Source organism: Acanthochromis polyacanthus, chromosome 19 (genome assembly GCF_021347895.1).
Source record: "Acanthochromis polyacanthus isolate Apoly-LR-REF ecotype Palm Island chromosome 19, KAUST_Apoly_ChrSc, whole genome shotgun sequence".
NCBI classification, from domain to species: Eukaryota; Metazoa; Chordata; class Actinopteri; family Pomacentridae; genus Acanthochromis; species Acanthochromis polyacanthus.
This window is the reverse complement of record NC_067131.1, coordinates 15,594,574-15,620,141: the sequence shown is the minus strand read 5'-3', so window position 1 is coordinate 15,620,141 and position 25,568 is coordinate 15,594,574. Positions and strand designations below refer to the sequence as shown.

The 25,568-nt window shown below is 39.4% G+C and overlaps 2 protein-coding genes across 4 annotated transcripts; one reads left to right on the top strand and one right to left on the bottom strand.

Moving 5' to 3' along the window:
- The first annotated feature begins 1,917 nt into the window (after positions 1-1,917).
- Positions 1,918-5,945, top strand: csf3a (colony stimulating factor 3 (granulocyte) a). Of its 2 annotated transcripts, XM_051939615.1 has the most exons (5): positions 1,918-2,055; positions 2,353-2,525; positions 4,684-4,791; positions 4,888-5,028; positions 5,115-5,945. In XM_051939615.1, exons 2-5 carry the CDS (start codon positions 2,373-2,375, stop codon positions 5,304-5,306), a joined length of 594 nt encoding a protein of 197 aa, XP_051795575.1. In that variant the 5' UTR covers positions 1,918-2,055; positions 2,353-2,372; the 3' UTR covers positions 5,307-5,945. The 2 variants fall into 2 exon arrangements, with proteins under 2 accessions (XP_051795575.1, XP_051795574.1); XM_051939614.1 differs by lacking the exon at positions 1,918-2,055 and having other exon boundaries at positions 2,199-2,525.
- Positions 5,946-6,380: 435 nt separating this feature from the next.
- med24 (mediator complex subunit 24) lies at positions 6,381-20,839 on the bottom strand. Of its 2 annotated transcripts, none has more exons than XM_051939608.1 (26): positions 20,712-20,839; positions 20,323-20,453; positions 20,158-20,240; positions 20,018-20,056; positions 19,857-19,930; positions 19,289-19,512; positions 18,945-19,056; positions 18,655-18,805; positions 17,753-17,866; positions 16,234-16,287; positions 15,986-16,068; positions 15,766-15,852; positions 15,366-15,477; positions 15,016-15,158; positions 14,836-14,873; positions 14,661-14,743; positions 14,258-14,436; positions 13,839-13,938; positions 13,319-13,494; positions 12,962-13,226; positions 11,786-11,967; positions 11,604-11,697; positions 11,305-11,404; positions 9,539-9,619; positions 8,231-8,379; positions 6,381-6,745 (listed from the first exon to the last, which is right to left on the bottom strand). In XM_051939608.1, the coding sequence occupies exons 2-26, from the start codon at positions 20,450-20,452 to the stop codon at positions 6,629-6,631; spliced, it is 2,970 nt and encodes a 989-aa protein (XP_051795568.1). In that variant the 5' UTR covers position 20,453; positions 20,712-20,839; the 3' UTR covers positions 6,381-6,628. The 2 variants fall into 2 exon arrangements, with proteins under 2 accessions (XP_051795568.1, XP_051795569.1); XM_051939609.1 differs by having other exon boundaries at positions 15,366-15,465.
- Between the last annotated feature and the right edge of the window lie 4,729 nt (positions 20,840-25,568).

Here is a 25,568-nt window from a genome sequence, read left to right as displayed (position 1 = left end):
TGTCTCCATTTAGAGACAATTGAAGACTCAATTTTTCAGAGAACACCTAAGCTCTTAATCCGACTCCACCTTAGGGGAACAAAAAGTCAGGTGGTCCAAAACCCAGCACTTATTTAGCGCTGACAAAGTTGAAAAAAGGGGGGGGTTGACACTTCTTCTGCAACTTGATGGCAACTCCTTTGACCAATCACACTCAAAGCACTTTTTGAACCTACTAAAGGTTTTTCCTTATGTCTGAATTCTTGCTTGTGTTGTATGTCGCTTTGGACAAAAGCGTCTGCTAAATGAAATTGTAGAATTGTAGTCATCTGCTTTTTCCCTTTTTACTGCAACTTCAATTCCTGTTCAAAATATGCCGACTGGTTTGTATCGTGATGGATAGCATTTCTCAATATCGGCGACCAACCACTCATCTAAACGACTTTTTGTTGGATTATCAAAAAGTTAACACTCACATTATCTGATACCTTCTTAGGTATAACTACGTCTGAGCATAAAGTAGTCTTATCGTTTTTCCAATAATTTAAATAACTTTAGCACAAATGTATCAATTACTGTAAAAATATTTGGAATTACTTAATAAAACTAACAAATGATTTACTTCAAATTAATACCAAAACTAACATTTAAACAATAACACAATCATCATCATCTTATTTTCACTTCACTGCTGTGCTCTGAAAGTATACTGATCATATTAATAGACCTTATTTATCAGACACCTGATCAGGGAAATGCCAGACCTCAAATTCAAAAGTATACGGGAAAATTTACATCATTATATGACACAATAACTCTTTCCCTGAACTAGAAAATTAGTGTTATCACCAACTTAAAATTACAAATGCTTATCACAAGGATTCACATGTTCACCGGAGTAATATGGAGTTAAGACAATGACTTGCAAATGTATTTCTGTGTCCGTGTGGGGCGAGAAAACAGCTAAATAATTTAGAGATTTATTTTATTTATTTGATAAATTTCATCATTTATCACAAACATTTCTGTCCCACACACAAGGTGTCACATTTTCCAGTGTATTAATGGCAAAGCAAAAGCCACAAATCCTCCTCCACAGTGGACTCACGATGACAAAAACTTTTCAGAATGACCACAGACATCGTAAGAAGGCATAAGGAACGAACAGAAAAAAGAAATAAAAGCTTCCTCTTAAAAACCCTACATTTCAGAAAACATTACGCTAAAGAATTAAAGAATTAACACACTTCCAATTTCAGTTTCCATCTGCGCTGTCAGAGGAAATACCTGTTTTACTCTAGTCGTCTTTTTATGTGACTTTAAGACACTTTTGTGCAACATGTCAGACTCATAGTTAAACTGCTGATGTGTTTCGTCAGTACAGAGAATCAGTAATGTATTAATCTCACTTCCTAAAAGTAAAACTCACATTTTTATTTGGATATTTTAGTTGTTATTTCCTCTATTTTACCCTTGATGAATTCCACTCATTTGTCTTCAATTAATCGTCAGACATTTTTAAGTCAGATATTCATGTTGAGTCATTTCCTGTGGATTTCGCTGGAAAGAAATAAAAATTGAACTATTGTGACATCTGCTTCAACACGAGATCAAATATTGTGTTTTATCAAATTTCATAATAAAATCATTCCCAGCTCAACAGTTCCAAGGTAACCGGGCATTCAAAAAATGATGTAAAAAGTTGTAATATGTAGCAACCGTGTGTACATTTCATGGAAATCTAGTCATAATGTTACTTCTGATCACCAAAAAAAAAAAAAGGGAAATCCCACAACATGCTCTATATAAGACTAAAATGACTCTGTCAATCATGAATTCCTTCACTTGAGGTCAATACTTTAAGACATCCCCTGAGACCATGGACATCCTGATTGGTGAGTAGTGAAGCAATGCTTGAAAAAATGCTGCTGATCATCCCCAGAGGCAGCAAAGCCTCAGAAAGTGGAAGCTGCAAGACAATAGTGTTGGAGAGGATCAAACCTTTGGACCAGCATTAACTCTCTGCTGCTTGGTGGGATTTTAAAGCACCAGGGGATATTTTAAGGAACAGATAGTGTAAGTTTACAGTATCTGGTGTTGTTTAGTTATTTATTTTTTTGCTCCAGTATCTGTCATATTAACTATATTTAACTAATGCAGCTACTTTTGGCTCAGGCTTCCTGTTACAGTCACTATTCTGAACTCATGCAGCTATTCAGCCTGAGGGGGGGCATGTCCAGCTCTGCAGCACAGAGGAGCTGCTGAGGACAGAAGCCAGGCTTTTGTTCTGCCTCCTCTGCCTCCCCTCACGCACACTGCGCTGGATGTATAAAAGGGGTCTGTTCTGATTTCCACCCCTCCACTCTCTTGCAGTTTTCGCCATTCCCTGCTTCATGGCCACCTTCGCCCGCAGCGCGCCTCTGCCGAACAGCGGCACACTTGTTGAGGATCCGAAATTTCAGGACACTGTGGAGAAAAGCCGCAGTTTGACACGGAAGATCCTGCTCGCCATTCCCGACACGCACAAATCGTGCATTCACACAGAGGTGAGATCTGCATGTAACAGCGCGTGTGCATCCCGGAGGCGCGTTTAATTCCCCTTGGATGAATGTGTTTTTACGCAGAGCTTTAATGCTGCTGCGTCATTTGTGCAAGATAACCATGATGGTCAGCAGTAAGGCTCTTTATTGGTCTGAAAGAGCTCGATTGTGTTCTTTACATTACTGGCTGTGCAGCTGTCACCATGCATTGTATATTTAAGAAGTTATAGAGTGAAAAATAAGCAGTCATTGGTCTTCTTATGGTTGTTGTAGGATCAGTATTTTTGATTTGAGTTTTGTAGCAACCAAAATAAGGAATCCTGGGTTTATTTCCAACATTAAGTCTTTATATGCTTTTTATTAAGTTGCCAACGTTAATTTTTACACATTTATACAAAGTAATTTACTTAATTACAATTCTAAGGTACTTATACTCTGAGTACTTCCAGTGATTGAATGTAACTAAATACATTTACTTTAGATTAGGTGCAAAATTTGAAGTAATTGTACTTAACTTGGCTATTTTCAATTTCTGCAACTTTATATTCTTACTCCATTACATTTATTTGATAGCCTTAGACTCCATTTTTTTCTAGAAATGCTGCCATATCAGGATAATAGATTAGGAAAAATATTTCTTGTCAAACTGATTAGGACTATTTTGCAGACTTTTTATAAGATTTGAGTACTTTTGTTAGATATAAGTCTAGATTTAGCTTTTACCTGAGCAGAACTTTAAATGCAGGACTTTTACTTGTAACTGGGCATTATAGTTACCAATTACATTTACTCAAACGCTTGTACTTAACTTTGAGGTATCTGCACTTGACTTCAGTATTTCCAATCTATGAAACTTCATACTTCTACATCTCTTCAGATTACAGTGTTTTAGTTTTTTCCTTTCCAAATATGGTAAATGTGACTTCAAAATGAAGGGTTAAGTTTTCCTTTACGGGTTGAGAACATTCTCTACCTCCCATATTTACTAAACTATGTAATAATCCTCTTGGATTAGCTGAAAAATGCATCGTCACAGTGCTGGGCCTGTTGTTCTGAGCTCCTGAGAAGCATTTTCTCTCTAAAGCAAGACTTTTTGCAGATACACGATTCCCACAGGACAGTGGGATTAGATTGTCCAACAGTGTACAATGCATTATCCACATTAGTGCAGCAGCAGTATTGATCCAACATTTTTCTGCAAAATAACACTACATCACACTCAGAACTGAGAGCTACTAGTTAGCCTGCGAGTACAAATTGAACCTATAACGATCGTACAAAACATGCTGCATCTTTATAGATCAAACTGCCACAAAATGGACAAAATAGTTAAAACGAGCTGAAACACAGCAAGCAACTTGCTGCTACAACAAAATGCCATTTAGTAATTCATGAATAGGCAATACTAATCTAACAATACTACACTGCCAGGGGTTGTTCTACATCTGGAGTTGTACTTTGGATCTTTATCTATTGCTGATAATGCTTACATTAAGTTTAATTTGGCATTAGGAGCGTGTGCTTGTAATGTAGTGTCTTTATACTGTGGTATAACTGCCTTTACTTAAATCAAATATCTGAGTATTTCTACCAGATTTTTTAACCCTCCTGCCATCTTCATTTACGGGCACCAAAAAATGTTTTCCTTGTGTGAAAAAAATCCAAAACATTAATCAAAAAATTCCTCAAATTTCTGAAAATTTGCAAAACCTTCAGTGAGAAAATTCCAATAATTCTTCAGAAGTTTCCCGTAAAAGTTTTATTTTAAAAAATCCTCCAAATTTGGCAAGAAATTTCTTGTAAATATTTTCAAAAAATTAGTAAATATCTTCCCAAAAAAAATCCTAAAAATATCTAAAGTGATTACATTTATATCAGTAAAACTTTTAATATTTTCTTTAAGAAACATTTTTTTTCCATCAAAAAATGTTTAAAAATTTCCCAAAAATGTTGAAAATGTGGACATCAGAAGCTTCACTGTAAAAAAGATATTTTTTCCACATTTTTGAACCTTAAAATGGATCAATTTGACCCGCAGGACAACATGAGGGTTTAATGAAGCATTTAGCATTTTGCAAACCAAAAATGCTAAATCTTTCATTTTGCATTTACAATCCAAGCTACAATCTTTCCATAACATCTCTGCGTTTTCGTTTCACCGTAGGCTCTAAAACTGAATTCTTCAGAGAATGGACAGTTGGACACGATGGCGTCCACCATCGGCCTCCCCTCTGCTCCTGTGCTCAGAGTCGTGTCAGAAAACTCCACTTTGGTAAGCGTCTTCCAAGGGTGAAACAATTTTTGAATTTAGGGAGTCTAAATAAACAAACAGACCATGACTAATTTGTTGATGTGTGTTTGCTATCAGGAGGACAGTTTGAAGGGGATGTATGAAGGTCTGCAGCTGCACCAGGCCTTACTGAGCGCTGTCTCTTCACGGCTGGGGAACAAAGATAAAGTGAACGACCTGATAGCGGACATCAGAGATCTCGCCGTTCAGATCAATAAGGTAGCAGAGCACTACTAAACCAGCCTGTCCTGAAACATATTTTGCACTTTCAGCACCTTGATGACATTGTTTTGTGTACTTTGCAGATGCTAAAGATGGCCCAAGCAGAAGCGGTGGTGCAGTCCAGCCCCACTCCTGTGGCCTTACGTCTGCCGGGAGACTATGAAGTTCAGGTGGCGACACATCTGACCCTGGTTCAGCTCCAGGCCTTTGGGCAGGACGTGATCCGCTGCTTGAGGCCTCTGGATCGCAGCAATGAAGATCAACCCGAAAGCTGACCACACTCTTGAGCTTTATATCTGTAGCTTAACTTGCCATGTTTTGTTATTGTTATTTATTGATCTGTATAAAAAGATTATTTATTTTTTATTTATATTTTTATTTATGGAATTGCAATATGCAATATTTATTTAGGCAGTTTATTTTTGATAACAAGACTTGTCTTGTGTCCGGTGGAGGCAGATGGTTGCTTTCACTGAGCCTGGTTCTGTCGGATGTTTATATTTCCTCGCCGTTAAAGGCTTTTTTGTTGCCGTTTTTTGGGTTCCTTCCCACCGTTGATGACTGCTTGCTTATCGGGAAGCCAAAGGCAGCTTCTGGATTGTTGGGCTCTCTGTTTGTTTAAAATGTGTAAGGTCGTCACTTCACTATGTGAAGTGCTATGAGATGACGTGTTTGCATTAGATAAATGAAACTAACTTGAATTGAACTGAACACCTGCTGACTAGCAACAACGTTTAGCAAAACAGAAAGATCTATCTGTATGACATTTATGAACTGTTAACACTCATTTAGGGCATTGGGGGCACATTAAGGACTAATGGATTAGTGTCATTATTTTTGTATGAATCTTATGTCAAAACCTGCTGTACATGCTTTCATTTTTGTGATATTTAAATAAAAGAAAAATAACTATCCCTAAAAGACTATTGTTCCCTTTTTGGTCAGCGACAACGCACAATGACGCAGCAGACACTAGCACAAGTTGACACGTCATCTCATCTATGAAATTATGCCCAAACTTCCACTGAAGTTATTAGTCTAACAGAGAAGCGCAACTAAAAGTGAAATAAAGGCTCTGGTATTGTCACTTCTGTTACTCTGCCAGCCGATTTTCTTGAGGAAGTGTCGCAAGTGGAGAGCGAGTACCTCTGTCATGCAGCGTCCGTTTACGTCGTGTCATGTGGCTGATTTGCCAGCATGTGATTATCCTGACTCAGGGACTAATGACAGCAGTCAGATGTCATGTTATTGTAACTTCCACAAGTGACACAACCATAATTTGAAGTGGTAATAACCACACAGTAAATGAAACTCACTTTAAATAATTCTGGCAAAGAGGAAGAAAAAGATCTACATTATGCGTTTTATTTTAAAACTTATTTACACAATTCTTAAAGTGTGAAAAGAACCGTAAAAATGATAGGAAAACAGCTTACAGAAACATTAATATGAACATATTCAAACAAGACCACTGTATTAAATCGATAATCCAGCTGCATACAGGGCTCCTGTTTTGTTTTTACCACTGGGCTGTACTTCATCTGCCAACAGAAGATCACTCTGTCAATTTGGTACTTGGTAAATTTAAACCCAGAGTTTATAAGGCAGAGATGGCTTTGGCAGCTACTCTCCTCCCCAGCGGCAGAGTGAGGTCGGTGATAGCCAGGACGACTTTAGGTTTGGCCAGAGCAGGCAGCTTCACCAGCTCAGAAACCTAGAAGCACAGAAAGATAAATAAGCCATTATTTCAGTTCTGTTTTGTTTGAAGAAAAAGTTCAGAAGGTAGCATGTAGCCCAACCCTCCAAGTCACTCTATTTTTCAGAGGGTTTTGACCCTTGATCTGGTTTTAGGGCACATTAGGTCTTTCAGTAGACCAGCATGACCAAGGAGGTCATGAAACTAAAGCATCACTAAACCAGTTCATTTTCTCATTGCCAATGTTATCGTTTGTGTTTGGCATTTTCTTCAACTTCAAATTCTGCAATTCAGGTTCCCTTTCCAAAAAGCACTGAGAAGGATCTCACAGTTATGTGTTCCCAAAACATTTCTGAGTCATAAGTAAGCTGTAGGGGAGGAAAGTGATGAAGTACATTTATTAAATATTGCACTTGAGAACAACTTGGAGGTACTTCTATGTGAGTGTTTCCATTTCAAACTAGCTTGTACCGCTTCTCCTCTCCATTTATCTCACAGCTTTAGTTACTTCTAAGATGAAGATTTGGCACAATGGATAATTTAACAGGCCTGTAAACTACGACACATGATTAAAGATTAAACTGGGTTTTTTGGCCTGTATATAAAACTGTGCTAGCTCCACCTACAGCTGCTACAACAGTAACTCGATGCTTGACTCCTTAGTATTTATAAACTAATGACTAAACCAGCACTTTCACTGTAATGCTTGAACATCTTTGTGCTGCTGATAGTTATGTTCTTGTAGTAAAGTACGATATTAGTGCACATTTACTTATGTAAAGGATCTGAGTACCAATTCCACCACTGATAAGCTGAACCCTGGTGTGAGTGTAACAACTCCATACATCCATCCATTCTCTATACACCGCTTTATCCTCACTAGGGTCGCGGGGGTGCTGGAGCCTATCCCAGCTGACTCAGCCGAAGGCAGGGGACACCCTGGGCAGGTCGCCAGTTTGTACCAGGGCTACATATACAGACAAACAATCACTCTCACATTCACACCTACGCGCAATTTCGAGTTACCAATTAACCTCAGCATATTTTTGGACTGTGGGAGGAAGCCGGAGTGCCCGGAGAAAACCCACACATGCACAGAGAGAACATGCAAACTCCATGCAGAAAGATCCCAGGCCGGGATTTGAACCGAGGAGCTTCTTGCTGCAAGGCCAAAGTGCTAACCACTACTCCACTGTGCAGCCTATATTTTTGTGCAACAACTCAAACACCCCAATTTTTTGGAAAGCTTAGTTTTTGAAAATGATCCTCTTACGAATACACGAGGCACGCATGAACCACGACCCTTTGATTCTTTCTCCCTCTTTCTCAAACCAACTAACCTTTAAAAGTGTGTTTGCAGGTGGCAAAAACCCCCCAATAAATTTAAGAAGGAATCCTGAACCGTTCCAGTAACGTCTGATTCAACAGCCACTCCTCTCCCTCCTTATCTCCACCTGTCTCACCTCCCCTCCCACGTTCTTTTTCTCCTGCCTCATAACTCACCATGGTGAAGGGCATGAACTGCAGGATGCTCCCACGACTTCCCTGCTCCAGGCAATCAACGCATTCCTCCATAAAACTCTGCACAAACTGTGTGTGGGGTCCTGCCATCTTGGAGCCCAGGATGGAGGAAATGAGGAGGAAAAGGTTGGCTGTGGAGATAAGAACAGATGGCAGACATTGTCATAGTGTATTACTTTTCATGTCATAGTTTTCTAACTGGCAGTTTTTATGGATGTTTGCAAATAGGATCTTTTGGAAATACTCCTTTAAATTAAACTTAATGTTATCCAGTACACATTGTGTTATGATTAAAGACTACGAATGTCAGAGCAAACTACCAAGAATGCCAACTCACAGAAAGCCTCATAGATAACCACTATTGCATCATAGTTATGCAACTGCAGTCGTTGCAAGAATCTCACATTGACTTCAGGACATTAAAAAAGTTGCACAAAAAGTGAAGTCGCTGAGTTCAAACAGAATTTAGATATATGTCAACCTCCTGTATTTGTTACTAATGTGGCTCTAAGCGTCCCGCTAACTTTGTTTTGGAAAGTAAAAATCATGTCGGGCAAGTAAGATAAGCTTCTTTCCCAAGAAAGCTGACTTTTACATGAATCACTTTGTGTGTTTGTTGCAAGCCTGACTAAAGGTGAATGCATCAATAAAAAGGAGGATAAGAGTGCATAGTTAGACTGACTGTCAAATCTGCAATTGGGAAATACGCCAGACTTCCCTTTCAGAATTCTGGTTAACTAATGACTTTCTTAATTAGGTCGAGTTGAATATGTTCAAACATTATCAAACAACAAAGTATCAGATGTGTCTGGCTTGGTTTACAACTTTTAACTTAACTTTGACAACAAAAAACATTCATTATAACAATTACAACAAACTGAACAAATCAAGGGACGGACATGAAGAAGTGTCTTAGCGTGCTGTGGAGCAACTAAGACCACGTACACATTATTTAGTGCTCTTTGGCATAGATTCTACATGACTGTAGAACTCAGTTGGAGGGAAGTAAAACCATTCCTCCATAAGATATTTCCCCTCAATCTGTGTTTTGATCAGGACTGTCATTCTTCAAGCAGGACCGCAGAATATGAGATGTGGTGGCCATGGAGGTCATGTGATTCATAACATATCACATTCTAAATATCCAGTTGTGTCCCGTACGGAAACATCTGTAATATATTATTTTTGTTGGATTTGTCTTCAATTTCTCACTCGGGAATGTCTTATTTATTTAGAAAGGAGATGTCAAGAGAACAGACAGATGTTCTCTGTGTGTGGACAAAGTCTCACCCAGGACTCGGTTCAGAGGGTCCCTCATGTTGACAGTGTGGAGCTGAGAAGCAGACAGTGAACTGCTCATAGACCGGTCTCCTGTGGGGTAACACGAGTCATGAGAAACGGTGCATAAGTTGGAAAGTTTTGTTTTCCTTTCATGCACAGTCATTTGAGGAAAGAAAATTACGCACAAGACAACGGAAGGTCAACAGGGAAGTTGCAGTTTTCTGTTGGTGGTTAACACAACACAACACATCCTTAACTAAAGGTCGCATAAGTCAGTCAGACTTCCTTCCACTGCCGTATTGCTCAAACGTCTTCTACTCTTAAAATAACCTCGAGAGACACATGTCAATTTCTTTTAAAGAGGATGGCCGGTTTTTATTCGGTTTTATACAAAATAAAAGCCCATTTTTCACTACATCACAGGAGTGGTGTCATGTACAGTTCATCTCAAATTATTTTTAAAAAATAATTTGTAAACAAAAATGGGAGAAAAAAAAGAAAATAGAAACAACAGAGGAAATATGGAATACAATATTGGAAACACAAATCTCCTCCACAAACTCACTAACTTGGAGAGACTTCTGCTGGAAAAATATGACTCGCTATTTCACAGGCCCTGAACAAAAACCTGCCATGCTGGAGGTGCAGTGGAATAATAGTGGACTGCGACCTTATATTTCAGTCTTGCCCCCTTATCAGGCTGTAGCATCCAAAACAATCTCCAAAGCACGAGGCTTTGAGGTTAATATGTCCTTCCCCACACTATTCCTCGGACTTCCCTCAGAGGATATAAACAAAACAGCTGTCACAAGATGCTGGCTTCAAAAACTTTTATGAATATTGTCAATCAGCTGCATCATGTGGAGCAGATCACTTATAATCTGAGGTCATAAAAGGACATTAGGGGAAGCACATTGGGAAAAATTGACCCCTTTCGTAGTCCAGTAACTTCAAAAATGCTATCTGCTTAAATGTGCCTAAGCAGGTGTTTATAGAGACACATCTATCTGTATGTGAATGCATAGTCAGATGAGAATGGATTTATTTTACGTTTCACCACGTTTGTAGTAAAAACAAGAAAAGTAAAGTTAAAAAAAACAACTCAAGACCAAAAAATGTTCATACTGCAGCCATGCTACAAGCTACTTATTTATTTGTTGATGAAGAAATAAAGTAATATTGTTGTGTAGTATGCAGGATGAACAGTTTCTAAATGAATTCCAATTTCAACTTGGGGGGAAAAAAAAGTTCTTACTTTCAGTTTGAATTACACCGAGCATCACAGCTCATATCTTTTTTCCTAAGTCATGCAACACATCAGTGTGTGACATAGTTTCTGGGGAATTTCTCTCTATAATTGTGGTTAAAACTGAAGAAGTGAGAATTCACAAAGCTGGTACTTTGAATTAGTGATGTGAACTGCAGGATGAAAGGAGCAACACAACAATCTCTGTCCTGTCGTTTAGTGCTGAATTTTTCAAAGCGAAACATCACAAACATCACGGCCGTACTCCTGTTAGAACCTGCAGACTGGCAAAGCATGCAACAGGCCATTAATGTGGAGACAGACTGGTTTATAAATATAGGCCTTTTTGATTTAGATCAAGTATTTACAAGAAATAGCCTGCTGGTAACAGGATCTTAAAAGTCTGTTTGGTTTTGAAAACCATCTGGTATTTGCATAATCCTCAGCTAAGACTGACAGATAGACGTGTGAAAGGTCACAAGCTTCATAATTCAACTGTGTTTGAAAACCCAGACATTAATAGACTGACCTGGACTGGAAAGAGCTGCAGGCTCGTCCTCATTGGAGCTGAGCAGCCGCATGAGTTTAGATGGTTGAGTGTCATCCAAAGGAAAGAGGCTGTTGTAGTCCTGCAGCCAGTAATACACATATTAGTTTAGAAGTAACAGTTACTGATTGTCTTTAGTATCAGTTATAAGAAGTTGGATCACAGTAATTATACAAGTCAAGTATGTCTGTTTCAAATAAAGAGAATAGTCCCCATTGAGTGGATAGTATTTTGACAATATATAGGTGTTGTGACACGTGGCCTTGTATGATGGTTTTTACCTCAATATCTTCTCTCTGCCTTTTCCGTTGACGAGCTGAGAACGAGCCTTTGTGGTGGGAGGAGTAAGAACTGAGTGCACACCACACAGACAACCTGGGGCATCACCAGGAGAGAAAGAGTTAACACCAGATGCCAAAATATCAAAAGTCCCGCAGCCAGTAACATCGAGGTATTATCTTACTTTGCCAACGCCTTTCCAGGGGGGTCTGCCAGGCTCTGCCAGTGGGCGGAGTCAGTGAGCAGGTTGGGCAGGATGGTCCCCAGCAGCGTGAGGGTAATCTGCTGAGTGTCCAAGCAGAAGATGCTGTAGAGCAACTCTACCACCCGATTGGCCCACTCCTGACGAGTCTCCTTCAGCAGTTCCTAAAGTAAGACAGTGTGTTGTTTACACAAATCAATCTGACATATTCTTGGGTTGGGTCTCTTTGAAACCATATTATTTAAATGGAATCTTTTATAAGGTTTCTATGGTAGTGCTTATGACTGTGATGAAGAAATGTTTTCATTAGCAGGTCCTTGTTTGTTTGTTTTTTCCTCCCACAAGGATGCACAATGTTTGTGGTGATGATGCAAAAAGAAATTCTATGGGGCATGGAAGGAGAAAACTGCTAATGTAGATTTTAATAATGTTGGCATAATATATTCAAAAAACAGATCAGTTTTGCAAGTATACGTGCATATGTATATAGGCATTCAACACAAATGGTGCAGCAGTTTACACTGTCCCCTCAAAGCACAAAGGTTCTGGGTTCCAACATACAGGCTGGGGTCTGTCTGTGTAGTATGTGGTTCTAAACTGGCTGTAGAGGGTGAGTCCCAAGCTGGGACAAGCTCCAGCCCCAAGTCCCCTCTACAGGATAAAACAAGTGTATCAGATGGATAGAAGAACCTTTGTTATTCCCAATGAATACACGATAAGCTATATGGTGGAAAACCACTCGTTTTTAAGTATTTTTTGTTTCTCAAATGTGCCACGCTGATACCAGTAGACCTGACTATGTCTGTGTTTGGTCATCTCTTTTATGTGGACATGCTCACAGCCAGGTTTGGAGGATTTTAGTTGACTTGCTGAGTTGATAATCAGCTTCATGGAACCCCTTTGCCAGACTGTGGTTGTTGGGCTGGGGTAAGTGAAGCCAGATAACGATAAAATGATGTTGAACTTGCTTAATAAACCAGGTCTCAAGGCTGCGATGCATATTTTCCCAATGCACACACAGAATGTACAACAAGAGGATGTGGTGAGATATTGACTGAAAGTGACAAAAAGTATCTTGGAAAACAATCACACATCCCACCTTCAATTAAGAAAAGAATGGTCAGATCAATAGGTAACTAAACAACTAAGTCCTCCTACCTTGATCAGATTGTTAGTGAACCAGAAGACCCCTCCCATGTTGAGAAGACTCTCGAACAGATGCAGAGCTCGGCTGTCCACCCAGCCTTTGCGTAGCACCGCCTGGAACTGCATGCTGAGGGCCTTGTGGATGGGCTCTTTGGCTGGCAGCAGGTTGCGGTAGGGGATCGGCTCCTGCCCCTCCACTGGGGGGCGCAGAGTGGCGGCTGTTTGTTGGAAGACGTCGGCGCACATGTGCTCCATGATGGAACTCATAATGATCACACTGGAGAGAGCAGGGAGGAAGATGTTCATTGTTTTTTTAAGTAATGATGGGTTGTGAAGGGGACAGGTAGCGTTTGCTTTATTTGTTCATACCGTTCATTGTAAAACTGTAGTGTGTTCTCCCCATACAGAGGGGTTACGAGCTGTCGGATCATGGTCTGGGGCTTCTCCCTCTCATCCCGTCCCAGCATCCTGACATGGGCCACCAGCCAGGCCACTGCACAAATGGCCATACTGCAAACTTTCCCCTTGATGTTGTCAGTGATTTTCTACACTCAGAGAGATAGGACAGCCGCAAAAAAGAGGAAGGAGGGATGTGGTTCAGGAGAATGCTGAGTGAGGCAAAAGAAGAGAGAATTCTGACTAAAATGTTACACTTTCACAGTGCGTGATGTAAAAACTTGAATGGAATGGGGAAGAGATGATAGTCGGCTACATAAGAGTTTACGACGTCATCACTGTTGCAAGTTTGAACAAGTCCAAACATGTTTCCACAGAAAACATCATGCCCAGTTGAGGAATGAGTCAAACTACAAAAGTATATGACTTGACATGTTACCGTTAGCCAGTCAAGAAATCTCAGACATATTTCTCAGTCACAGAAAAAACTGACCTGCACTGCTTCCACAGAAAGAACGCCATTTTCCCATGCATTCAGAACTTCCAATATGGCCGCTGGAGTGCTGAGGCAGATTTCATGCCATTTCACCTGTCTGTCACAACAGATCCACAAAATCCTCATTTACCATTACATAAAAACTGTCGTAATTAAAATCAAAATGACGCAATGAAATACTCAGGTATCCTCCAGTGAAAATATGACAAAAATGTGACATAATTTAACTTGCAAATGGGAATAAACTCGAGGTTCAAAACTCTGTTGTAGTTACTATTCTTGTGTTGTATTGAAGTTTACAGCATTCTGTTTTGAGTAGAGCTTTCATGCAGTGGTAAAAAGCTCCACCGTGTGACAACTTTATATGCTGACTGTAAAGGATCAGCGCAATAATTACAGATTAGCCTGCAACATACACTAGCTTCATCTCTGGGGAGTTGTTCAGAAGGGTCACCAGGCTCTCCACTTTTCCAGGCTCAGGTCTGAAGCAGGGGTGGTCTGGGTTCAGAGTTTTGCCCTCTTCGGGCATACATGTCTGCAACCACGTTTCAAAGAAGGGCGTCTCTCCAGAAGGACTGGGGTCTGACAAAATCACCTGGAAAAGAGACACAAAGATCAGCCATGAGCTGAATGAATTGCATGATGGTTAATGACACATTTCTGCGTAATAGGGATGTGCGGACGAGTCGTTTAATCGGTTAATTGTCGACTCATTTATTAAACGGTTAGTATTTTACTAGTCGGTTAAACGCTAGTTTGACATCACTAGCTTGAACATCAACAGACTATTTTGGCAAATGTGATTTGCCATGAACTAACCTCAGAACCATAAGTCTGCACCACATGGCAGAGCATGAGAAAGGAGATGTCGAAGAGCAGGGCTCGCACAGAGGCAGACTTGGCTAAGGGAAAAGAAAAACATCCACAGTGTTAGCACATCAGTGAAGAAAGCAATTCCCACATTGGAACATGTCACTCATGTATTTAAACTCACATCCTTCACCACTGATGTGCTTGGGAAACTCATTCAGCCTCGAGCAAAAGACAAAAACCAGTTAAAAGTCAACTCATGTGAAAACTGCAGTATTTGGAATTTCCCACTGTCAGAATCAATATTTTGATAATCAAGAGGAGCATATGTCTTCACTGGCAAATCTAGTTTGATTTTACTCACTTGATGAACTTTCGGGCAAAAGATTTGAGTTTCCCAGTCGCTGCTGCTGCAGCTAGGAGCAGATCCAGGCTTTTCCCAGACAGCATGTGCCCAAGGACCCCAAGAAGGCCCTCAGGGGACTTTGAATGGTCTGCGTCTACTGTCTAAGGAACAAGACGGGAAGAGTTATCTTAATGTGTTGTTTAGACAGAGGTATATTCCTTGTTGTGCAATTCTATGATCTCTGAACCTTCTGTGGTTTTTTTTTGCTTATTCTGAGCACTACTTATTTCTGACCAGACTATAATCACCCACACAATGTAATATGATTTCATGCCCTGTACAGTTCAGACCAAGTTATGGTGCTCTACCTTGAGAATATTGGTGACTGTGGGCTCAGCTCTCAGGATGAGGCCGGGGTTCGGCTGGATGTTAGCATTTTCTGCGGTCTTTAGTCTTGGGGCGAACTCCCTGTCCTCGGTCCTGAATCAAATGTGCAAGGGGAGAGGGAGGGGAGGGGAAAGAAGGGGAGAGGGAGAGGTAGAGGAGGGCAGGGGCAGAGGAGAAAGAGGGACGGGGTGGAGGTGTTGGGGAAAGTGGTGTGTGTTGTACTGTGTGAATGTCGTGAATAAAACTCCATTCAAATTTTAAACCAAAACAGTTCAGAAAATGTCAGAAAATGTGGCTTGTGTTTAACTGAATTCTTGGTACAATCATTTTCCAGAAATATTCTGCACCATAAGTGTTCACTGATAGCACAGAAAACCATACCGTTTTGAAGTAAGGCTGGTTGTGTTGATATCCGAGAGCAAACCGAGTTTATTACACTCCTGTAGGAGCATTCCCAGGCAGTCACAGCTATGCAGAAGAGAAATGAGAAAGAATGATAAGCGTTATGGTGCTCTCTTTTATTTAGTATTCTCAGCTGCAATATCTTACGAGGAGATTAAATACAATAAAGGCCGTGGTTGTAAGATTTTCAAGCACTTACTTGCACCTCTGATCTGCTTTGTCCAGCAGTGGTGTAAGCTTAAGTAAGTACTGAAATGCAACATTCACATCCTCCATGAAATCCTGTAAAATACATCGTGTCCTGTTTAACACTGACAGTAATTTTCATCACATTAAATTTGAACAATATTTGCTTTTTTAGACATGTATGTTTGGCAATGCTAAATGTCCTCAACTATGTCAGTTTGTTCATTTATTATAAAGACATGAGCCAATTAGTTGTGTTACCTGTCCTTTGTCACCCTGAGGATATTTCTTTAGTCGAAGTAGAACTTGTGGGATCTACAAAAAAGAAACAACAAATTAATTTATCTGTATATAAATAGCTAGAAATAATTCATTAAAAAAATTAATGAGTAAAACTAAGTTAGCCACTGGTAGCTGTGTCTCACAGAGGCAACTATCAAATCACTTTACATTAATTCACCTCTTACAATAAATTTAGCACTGCTCTAAACTAAAGCACAACAGGTGAGTAGAGGCAAACAGGTGAAAATACAAACTAGAATGAGAAAATGGATAGATTGATGTTGCTCTAATCTTAGCTCAAAAATTGTACTTCTACTATAGATTTAAAGTCAAAATTATAGTACTGGTAATTAGAGTACTGCCATTTAGGTCGGATAGGCAGATCAAAAGAACAGACAGACACACAGTGGGCTGCTCGGCTTATTTTTTGGAAAAAATGTAATATCTTGGCTAAAAATCATCCCCTGGTAGTGATTGAGGGCTCATTTCAACCGCAATATACTTGGGAATACATCTAAAAAGATATCTTTAAATTATATTAAAAAGTTAAGGCTGCAGGGAGATTTTTCTAGACATAAGTGTAGGGTTCCACCGATGGAATTTGCTGATTAATCGTAAATTTGAAAGGCGAGACATGATATTGCCTTCAAATGTTTTATTAACTAATTCTATGCAGAGTAAATGACTACTTTACAAAAAACATAACAGAGAAACATGAAGTCTAAACTGGAAAAATCTACCAAATTTCAAGAATTTTTAATGAAATCTGCCCTAAATTGATGCCTTAAATGACCATTTTCTAAATTTGAAGGCAGTTGTTACACTGAGAGACATCTAGAAGTCTTTTTATACTGCAAAGTATGTGTATATTAGAAGTACTACTTACAATTTCGATACATACGTGTTAACATCAATCGCCCAAGGTCCACACAGCGGAACTTAGACCTTCTTCAGTAAAATTTGATCTGTGAGAGTTGCCATAAGCCAGATTTTCTGACACTTGTATTTTTCAACACCTGACATCCTATTCTTTCAGAAAATATGTACTTTCCCATATCTGGCTTATGGCAAGTGAAAATATTCTGGGTGGTACATGAAAATAGTCTCAGAAAAAAAAGTGAAAATTTACTATATTTTTTCAAACTTTGCAGAAATCTTCTAAATTTAAGCAATTAAGAAAATTTGGAGCAGGTAAACCTGAATATTGTTAAAATCTCAGGTAAAAATTATTAATTTCTCAAAAAGAAATAGAATGAAAAGCTCAAATATCAATTTTTTTACGCCTGTGGAATGTGTCATTTCCTGAGATTCAAACTGGCCTAACTTTTTAAAGAACAGACCGTTTGACTTGATTTTTTTTTGTTGAACTGGATTTTTATTCTACTATAAGAAAAACAAAAATAAAAGCAATTTGGAGGGGGTCAAATTTTCTACATTTCCAGATCCCAGCCCACTGTGAGACAGCAGGATAAGTTCTCACCTTTGACACAGATCTTACCTTGAGAAAAGTGAAGGCCGTCCATTTAAGCTCCTCTGTGCCCTCTGGTGACTCAATGAGGCCGGTGAAGCAAGCCTTCCATATCTCCAGGACAAAAAGAGGAGCAGGGATTCGCTAAAAGAAAGAAACTATTTTAAGCTGCCAAAGCTAAAAACACAGAACAACACGGACAGCATACACCAGTATTCTGTACGTGGACAGTGTAACTGGAGGATTCTGGGATGTAGAAAGACATACAATTAAAATTACACAGGATTTTATTCGGAGATGTTTTAGCAACATGTTAAGATAATGCGGTATTTTGTGCACCACAATTCATTGCAAAATTATTTTACTTCACATAAAATGTTTAAGCAGCATTCAGAAAGATTTCAACTAAAAATGATTTCTGAAAAGTTCCTACATTGGGAAATTGAAAACTAAAGTTAAATATCTTCTAGATAGCTATAAGAAACAAAACTCTGCCCGGAGAAAGTTACAGTCTGTAAGCTAAATTGTTTGAAAGCATTTACTATTAAAAATAATACCAAACTTCTAAAACACACTTACTAAAACAGTGTGGTAACTTGTTTGGCTGCATAAATGTCTCTGGATGAAAACATCACTATTCGCTAATTACTTAACAGAAGTACAATTCTGTGTTTTGCTGCATGCAAAACACAAAATTGACTCTGAAAAGTTAGATAGTCAGGATTGTTTTTTCATCCTATTGTAATAAATAACACTGCTCACGCTGATAATAATAACTTTTACTGTTTATAACTACATTTACTGTGCCATCATGTTAAATGTCTTCTAGGTAATAAAAGACTTGATGGTTAAAACTACTGGCTTAAAATTCACCTCAGACAGATTCAATGTTACATTCTTCTGCAAATTACTGCAAAAAAAATTCACTCTACCTGCATTCTCTTGATCATCATTAGCTGCTCGACCAGTGGTTGCGTCTCCCCTGTCAAATTCATTGTGCCTTCCAGCATTATGAAGGCATGAACAGATGGGAAGGAGGCATGGACTGGAGGGTCACACTGCACAGACAGCAACAGAGGAATACTGCGGAAACAGGGGTGAATTAGCACAAGGAGGATGAATTGTGAGCATCTTTAAATGAAACCACTGTCATGTCAAAGTTTAGCTGCACTGCGACAAAGTTCATCAGCTCAGTGTCATGAATATGAGGGGATCACCTCACCTTTTCACTAGTGACAAGCTCTCCTCTAACTTAGTCCTCATCATCTGGTTAGGCACACTGCTGAGGGCATCTGTCACTTTAAGCACTGCTTGTTCAACATTGCCCCAGGAACCTGTTGAAGAAGAGCAGCAGAAGCACTGTAAGAAATTTGACTAAAAGTGATTTTTTTTTAAAGCTTAGGTAGTGTTTTAGACATCTGCTGACATCTGATATTTTTGATATTTAATCCCCAAATGTGGAAATTTATCTCACAAAACTATGAGTTCTCGGCAAAGGGCTTCTTAGTCTTAAAAGGCAAAACAGCTGGTTCAGCTTAATTATGCACAGCCTGCAAATACACAAACCTTGTTCCTCCAGTCGTGCAATATGGACCAGAGCTCTGTTCTTGGTGCTTCTAATCAGACTGTGTAGCCTGTCCTGGCAGTCTCTCAGACTGGCCTCCATGCTGGCTGAAGGACCCAGTTCTCTCAGCCTCTCACAGTACCACGCACAGCCCTGCAGCAGCCACACTACCACTCCCAACAGAGCACGACACAACCCGATGCATTCCTCCGCTTTCCCGTGACAGCTGAATGAGTAAGACACCAAAAGCAGAGAGTCAAAGATAGTTAAAAGAAAGCTGCAGGTTATCAGAGTATTATTAAGCAAGATTTTCATTACATCATCATACTTTTTTTGGCATAAATTCTCAGCGTGTAAACTAGAATTTCATAGTCAATTCATAGCTTACAAGTGCAAGTGTTACTGCAGATGATACTCTGAGGAACTACACTGACAAGTCGAAATGCTACGAATGTAGTGATACAGGACACTTGAGCTATGCATGTCCCAAAAACATGCTGGGAGAGAGGGAACCTCCGAAGAAGAAAGAAAAGAAAAAGAAGAGAAAGGCTCAACAGTTATTTAGCATACCTGAGTCGATGGCAGAACATGTCCATTATCTCCAACAATGACTTGACACACAGCTCCCGAGAAAAATCTTCAAACTATTATAACAGACATATTTGTAAAAAATCTTGCACATCCTATAGCAGAAATCATGCTGTCAGAAATATTATCAAGCATTAAACTACCTTGCTGATAGCTGTGAGCACACTGGAATAAGACACCATCTAAGACAAGAGAAGATAACAGTCACATCTTGCAAATAGTCAGTACTGTTAGAAAAACTGCTTAGCTACAGCATTTTTCACAACACTGCTTCTTCCCTCACCTGAGAACTTATGGCGTATTTGAGGTAAGACAGAATGAGTGGGTTGGGAGAGGGACCAATCATTGCCTGCTCCATCAGGGCCTCTGGAGAACACAAAGAGCATTTAGAGCTACAGCAGAAATGACAATAAGGTAACAGATGTAATACTGAATAATTATCATTAACCTGCAAGGTTGAGGTAATCCCATGTTGCTCCCTTTGGAAAGTTTTTCTTGATATTGATAGCCCATTGGTAGTCACTCCAACGCTCCTTCCATGCCTGCAGAATGGCTTGTTTCAAATTGACCACCTTCATCCTGGTAGGGACGAGTACAAACTTAAAACAAAGCCACTGCCACCACTAAAGCTATTTCGTGGTAACTAACGTGATATAACCCGTTCTAGCAAATTTACGGTCCTCACTTGCTAACTTGTTTAGCTGATGCTAGCCGCTAGCTAGCGATGCAATTCAATAGCTTGTTTCAAATAAACCCGTTTTACCGGAAGCTAAAACAAACACAATAAACAACACCAAACCTAGTCAAACTGCGTTACTGTTAAATGCAAATACTTACCTTACTTTTTTAGATTTTCGAAGCGTAAATGATATTTATTTACAGTTACTCTGCCTCACAATGAATTGGGTAACATTTTTGCTATAAAAAAGCCAACGCTGATTGGTTACCATCCCGACATCAGAGTATTCTGCCCACCCATTGGTTGAAGAGTAGCCCAATCGCTCAACGCTCCCCGGCAGAGTAATGACTCCACAGATACACAAGATGGCGGTGTTTACAAAGTTACAATTGAAAGCTCGGCCCTGCATTTAAAGACGACGGGGAAGGTACGCTAAAAAATATTTTTCAGTTAATATTGCTGCTATAAAAACACAACCAACCAGAGAAATGTAAGAATTTGACGTTTTTTTTGTTTTTTTTTAGATTTGTAGCCCTGGCTTTTTGTTGTAAAGCATGCTACTGTGCTTCTGGTTGTTACTTAGCATGGTAAATATGATGGAATATATCATAATAGTATATGTTGGTAAGTTTTTTGTTTTGACAGAATTAACCCAAACCAGATTGAAATGTAATTTATTTGAACCGAGTTAATTTTGCAGCGTAATAACAGCTGCCTTGCTACCGTTAATTTGATACAGACAAATAAAGTCTTCTTGTATCATCTGTCAGGAAAGTTTAAAGATGTCGTGGGTTATTTCAAATACCTTTGTTTCATTTATTTTTATCCAATTATCTATTCCATGGCATACAGTGAAATGCTTTGTTGTCTTACATAACCACCTCATTCAATTGTGTGATTCACTGTCTCACTGTAGTTTCATCTTTTTGTGTGTCAATCTCGTCCTTTTCAGCAGGGTTTTTGTCTATTATGGCACACCTCAGGGGTGAAAAGAAAAGTAAAAAAAATAACAATAATTGTCTTGAAAACACTTCTTGCTTTGTCAGACAGATACATAGTTCAAAGGGTAATAGGAGCTAACTGCAAAGTCTGGGGGTGATTTCCTTACTTAGAGGTAAAAAAGCAGTATTCCTGTAAAAATGAATCTACTTGTTCATAACAGAAATCCCAGCAAACCACATTTTGGTTAGAACAGTACTGAAGCTGTTTGTCATATAAAAGGTTCTACTCAAGCATGATCTGCTGAGTTTTTTTTTTTTAAAGTCTCTTTTTCACTTTTGCACTGAGTTGCTTGTGTTAATAAGGATACTGTTCTCCATATCAAAACCTCCCAGCTAATTCTGCAAGTGAAGATCCTGTATTGAGTCTGCAACAACAAAGACCTTCATTCTGCTTGACACTGGAGACGATATCCTGGCCGGAGTGAGGTCTGTGTCCAGGGACAGAGGGATGCCAGCCATGAAGAGATGATCCATGCATCCTGGCATAGTGTAGGTAGGCTAGAGCTGGAGGTGTATTGAGGTTGTGAGGCACATGTGTGTGTGGAGGAGTAGCTTGGGACAAGGATCTTTTCTCTTTTGCCTTCCACAGTGAGCTACATTAGCAAAGGGTGCTGACAGATTTGAGTCTTCCCCAGGGGAGAGCAGAGAGTCTGTAGTCACAGCTCTGTGTCTGTTCTCATGACTTCACTGCTGGGACAAACCCAATTTTGCTGACTGTCATTTTTCTCCTGTGTGATCGTATGATGTAAGTTTGAGGCTATTGCCTTATCCTAATACAATGGGACTCCCTAACATTCAGTTTGTGTTACTCAAAGTCTCTCAAATGACCGCAGCGTGATTCAAAGTCTCTCAATTGTCTCATTTTTAGAAGGAAGACACCATTCGCAATATATTCTGGTAATGTTTATTTTGACAATTATTGGCAAGATGTTTTGCAGTCTCCCAAATATGATCTTACCGGCTCTTTCTTTTGTACCTTTGAGCACCATTGTACTGACCTAAACAACAGTTATCGTCTAAAACCTCAGCAAATAACGTTTAAACTTCATGGATTGCATTTTTCTTTGTGTTTTGTGCAAGCAGTTTATCAAATTCATTACAGGGAATTAGTAACTGAGCCATAAAACATCTGCTTGTGTGGTCTTCTCAGAGATGCAGAAGAGGATAATACTTGTAAAATATTGGAAGTAAATAGAATTAATATTTCATGCCCATGTCTCTAAGCTGTTGTACAACTTTCTATCTGTTACAGTAAGGCTATTCTGTTTTTTTAATGTCTTTCATTCTCTCTTCCTTTAAGACACGCTGAGGGCCTTTAGGCACACAGAGATAATTACCAAGGGTTCAGAGTCAGGAAATGAAAGTGGCCCCTTCATGTCCCCTCAGGTTGTCCATTCATGTTGCTTCATGAATCAGGATAGACTAGAGGCACCTGCTGTCTCCGATTGAAGATAAGGCACATAATGTGTTGGCACGTTTAATGTTGCACACGGTTCCGCTCTCAGGTTAGAACTCCACTGACTACGTCATCGGTGTAGAGATTATGATTATTATTAATAAGAAGTGAGAGACAGGAACATGTGGTTGCAAATATCTCTCGTCAAAGCTGCAGTAACCAACTGAAAGATTTCAAAATTAGATGACCTCCAGTGGTAGTATGATAAATACAAATGAATACTTTAAGCAACACTGGAGGTAATATTAACAGCGTGACAGTGAAACTAAATGGAATACAGCCATTATTTAAAGGGAACTGCACAATTAAAACAAAATGGTGTGACTCTCCTGTGATGAAAAACATCCATGATGGCATAAATGTTGACATTTCTAGCAAATTAAAAAAAAAAAAAATTGTGTTTTCATAGCTCAACATACCATCCACTCTTTTAAACAGTTTGTAACAAAGTCAGGGAAAAGCCAGTGCTGACACCACACTGTTTTTCACTGTAGGAACTTGTTTGACGTTTTCAGATGTTCTCTGTACATTGTGTGTGTTCCGATTGCAGCTTTCAAGAGAAAGAAACAGTTCATATGGTGGAAAATCAGCATGGTCCTCCAGCACAATAATGTCTGCTTCAAGAAATTCTGGAGGGGAAAACCCACTATCTCAAAAGAGCCCTCTGTAACGTAGGTGTGACAAATTCTGTGGCGCTCCCCATTTTTCTCTGTCCTGGGGATGTCAAAGAGTAACTCCTGCCTCATACATCTATGCCTGTCCCCTCATCAACCTCTCGCCCACTTTGGACTTAGGCTAACAGCTGGGGGTGAAATTGTACTTTAATTTTTATTATTTTCCCTACTGTGACTGGTCAAAATATCTTCCCGAAAAGAGGCCAAAAGTAGGTTGTGGTTGGCAGGGTGAAGGTGTTGTGGGTGATAGAATGATGCCATCAACCAAGGTTACCCTTCTGCGCTTCTTAGAAAATGGGTGCAGTCTTTTGATGCGTATTTGGGCACTGCTGACAGCTAAAAGACAACACCACTGGGCTTTTTACACAAGGAAAAGCGTGGGTAGTACAAGGCTGTGGTGTCTGTTCCATTTGGGCAACAGGCTGCGAAACATTCACTGGATAAAATCTCGTCACATTTTAGGATCGTAAAAGGATCAGTTCACACTTTTTGTCAACTCTAGTTTTATTATTATATTTTCTAACTGAAGCCGGTATGTTGACATACAAAATGTCTTTATCTCTTTATAGAATAACTTATTTTGTATTTCAGTACAGTCACAATAATGTATATATAGAATTCTGGATTCTATTATTGCTGTCATATTTGATCTTTTCTTTTTTTTACCAGCCATGACTATCTTGCATCATTTGCCATAACAGCAAAACATTTCATTTTGCACTTACAATAGATATGAATAGATTGAATTGGATTCCGGTTTCATAATGTGTGGCCCATTTGTAGCACTATAGAAATATCTATATACATTCTGGGCAGTGCTATAGTAGCACAGATCTCAGACTTTCTTAGCTATCTTTGAGTGAGAGATACTATCACAGGAACTAACTGGGAATACTTCTAGCAGTGAAAGTATGAGCTACAGAGCCACATGTGGTTTGACACTGAGGAGCTTAATATAGCCCCTTCAACACAGTTTCCCCTCATTTTACTGTCATCAGCGGTTCAGGCTACGGGGAGTTTGCTCCAGCATTAATTATAACTGGTCTATGTGGGCTAGCTGGCAAAGAGCCCGCTCGGGCCCTTTTTTGTATCTGTTCATATCCGTTAATTGACTCTCAAAGACTTTAGTAGGTGCAACAGTTTTTGTTTTATATCATGTGAGCAAATGCCTGAGTCCAGACCCCAGCTGGCTCAATCAACTGTTCCCTGGGAGTCACAGAAGGGACGTTCCCATGGGATCCTGATCATGAGATTTGCTGTTGCGTAATTTACACACAATGCCTCGATGACGTAAAATCATCACAGCTATCTACAGTATACAACAGAAGTGCAACATCCCTAAATGTCAAATGATTCAAATTGCAATACTCTGAATAATTGCAATTATTTTAAGATGACAAGTACAGGTTTTCCCCTCACAAAGTATTTCACAATTAAAATGAAATACTTTGGAGAGATTATATTGAAAATACAGGCTCCAAAATAAAAACAGAATATAACTAAAGCGAATAGACCTGGGATCACTGAAACACAAGTTACACTCAACACTTTTGTTTTTGCTCCCATTTTTTATGAGATGAACTCAAAGATCTAAAACTTTTTCCACATACACAATATCACCATTTCTCTCAAATATTGTTGACAAATCTGTCTAAATCTGTGATAGTGAGCACTTCTCCTTTGCTGAGATAATCCATCCCACCTCACAGGTGTGCCATATCAAGATGCTGATTAGACACCATGATTAGTGCACAGGTGTGCCTTAGACTGCCCACAATAAAAGGACACTCTGAAAGGTGCAGTTTTATCACACAGCACAATGCCACAGATTTGAGGGAGCGTGCAATTGGCATGCTGACAGCAGGAATGTCAACCAGAGCTGTT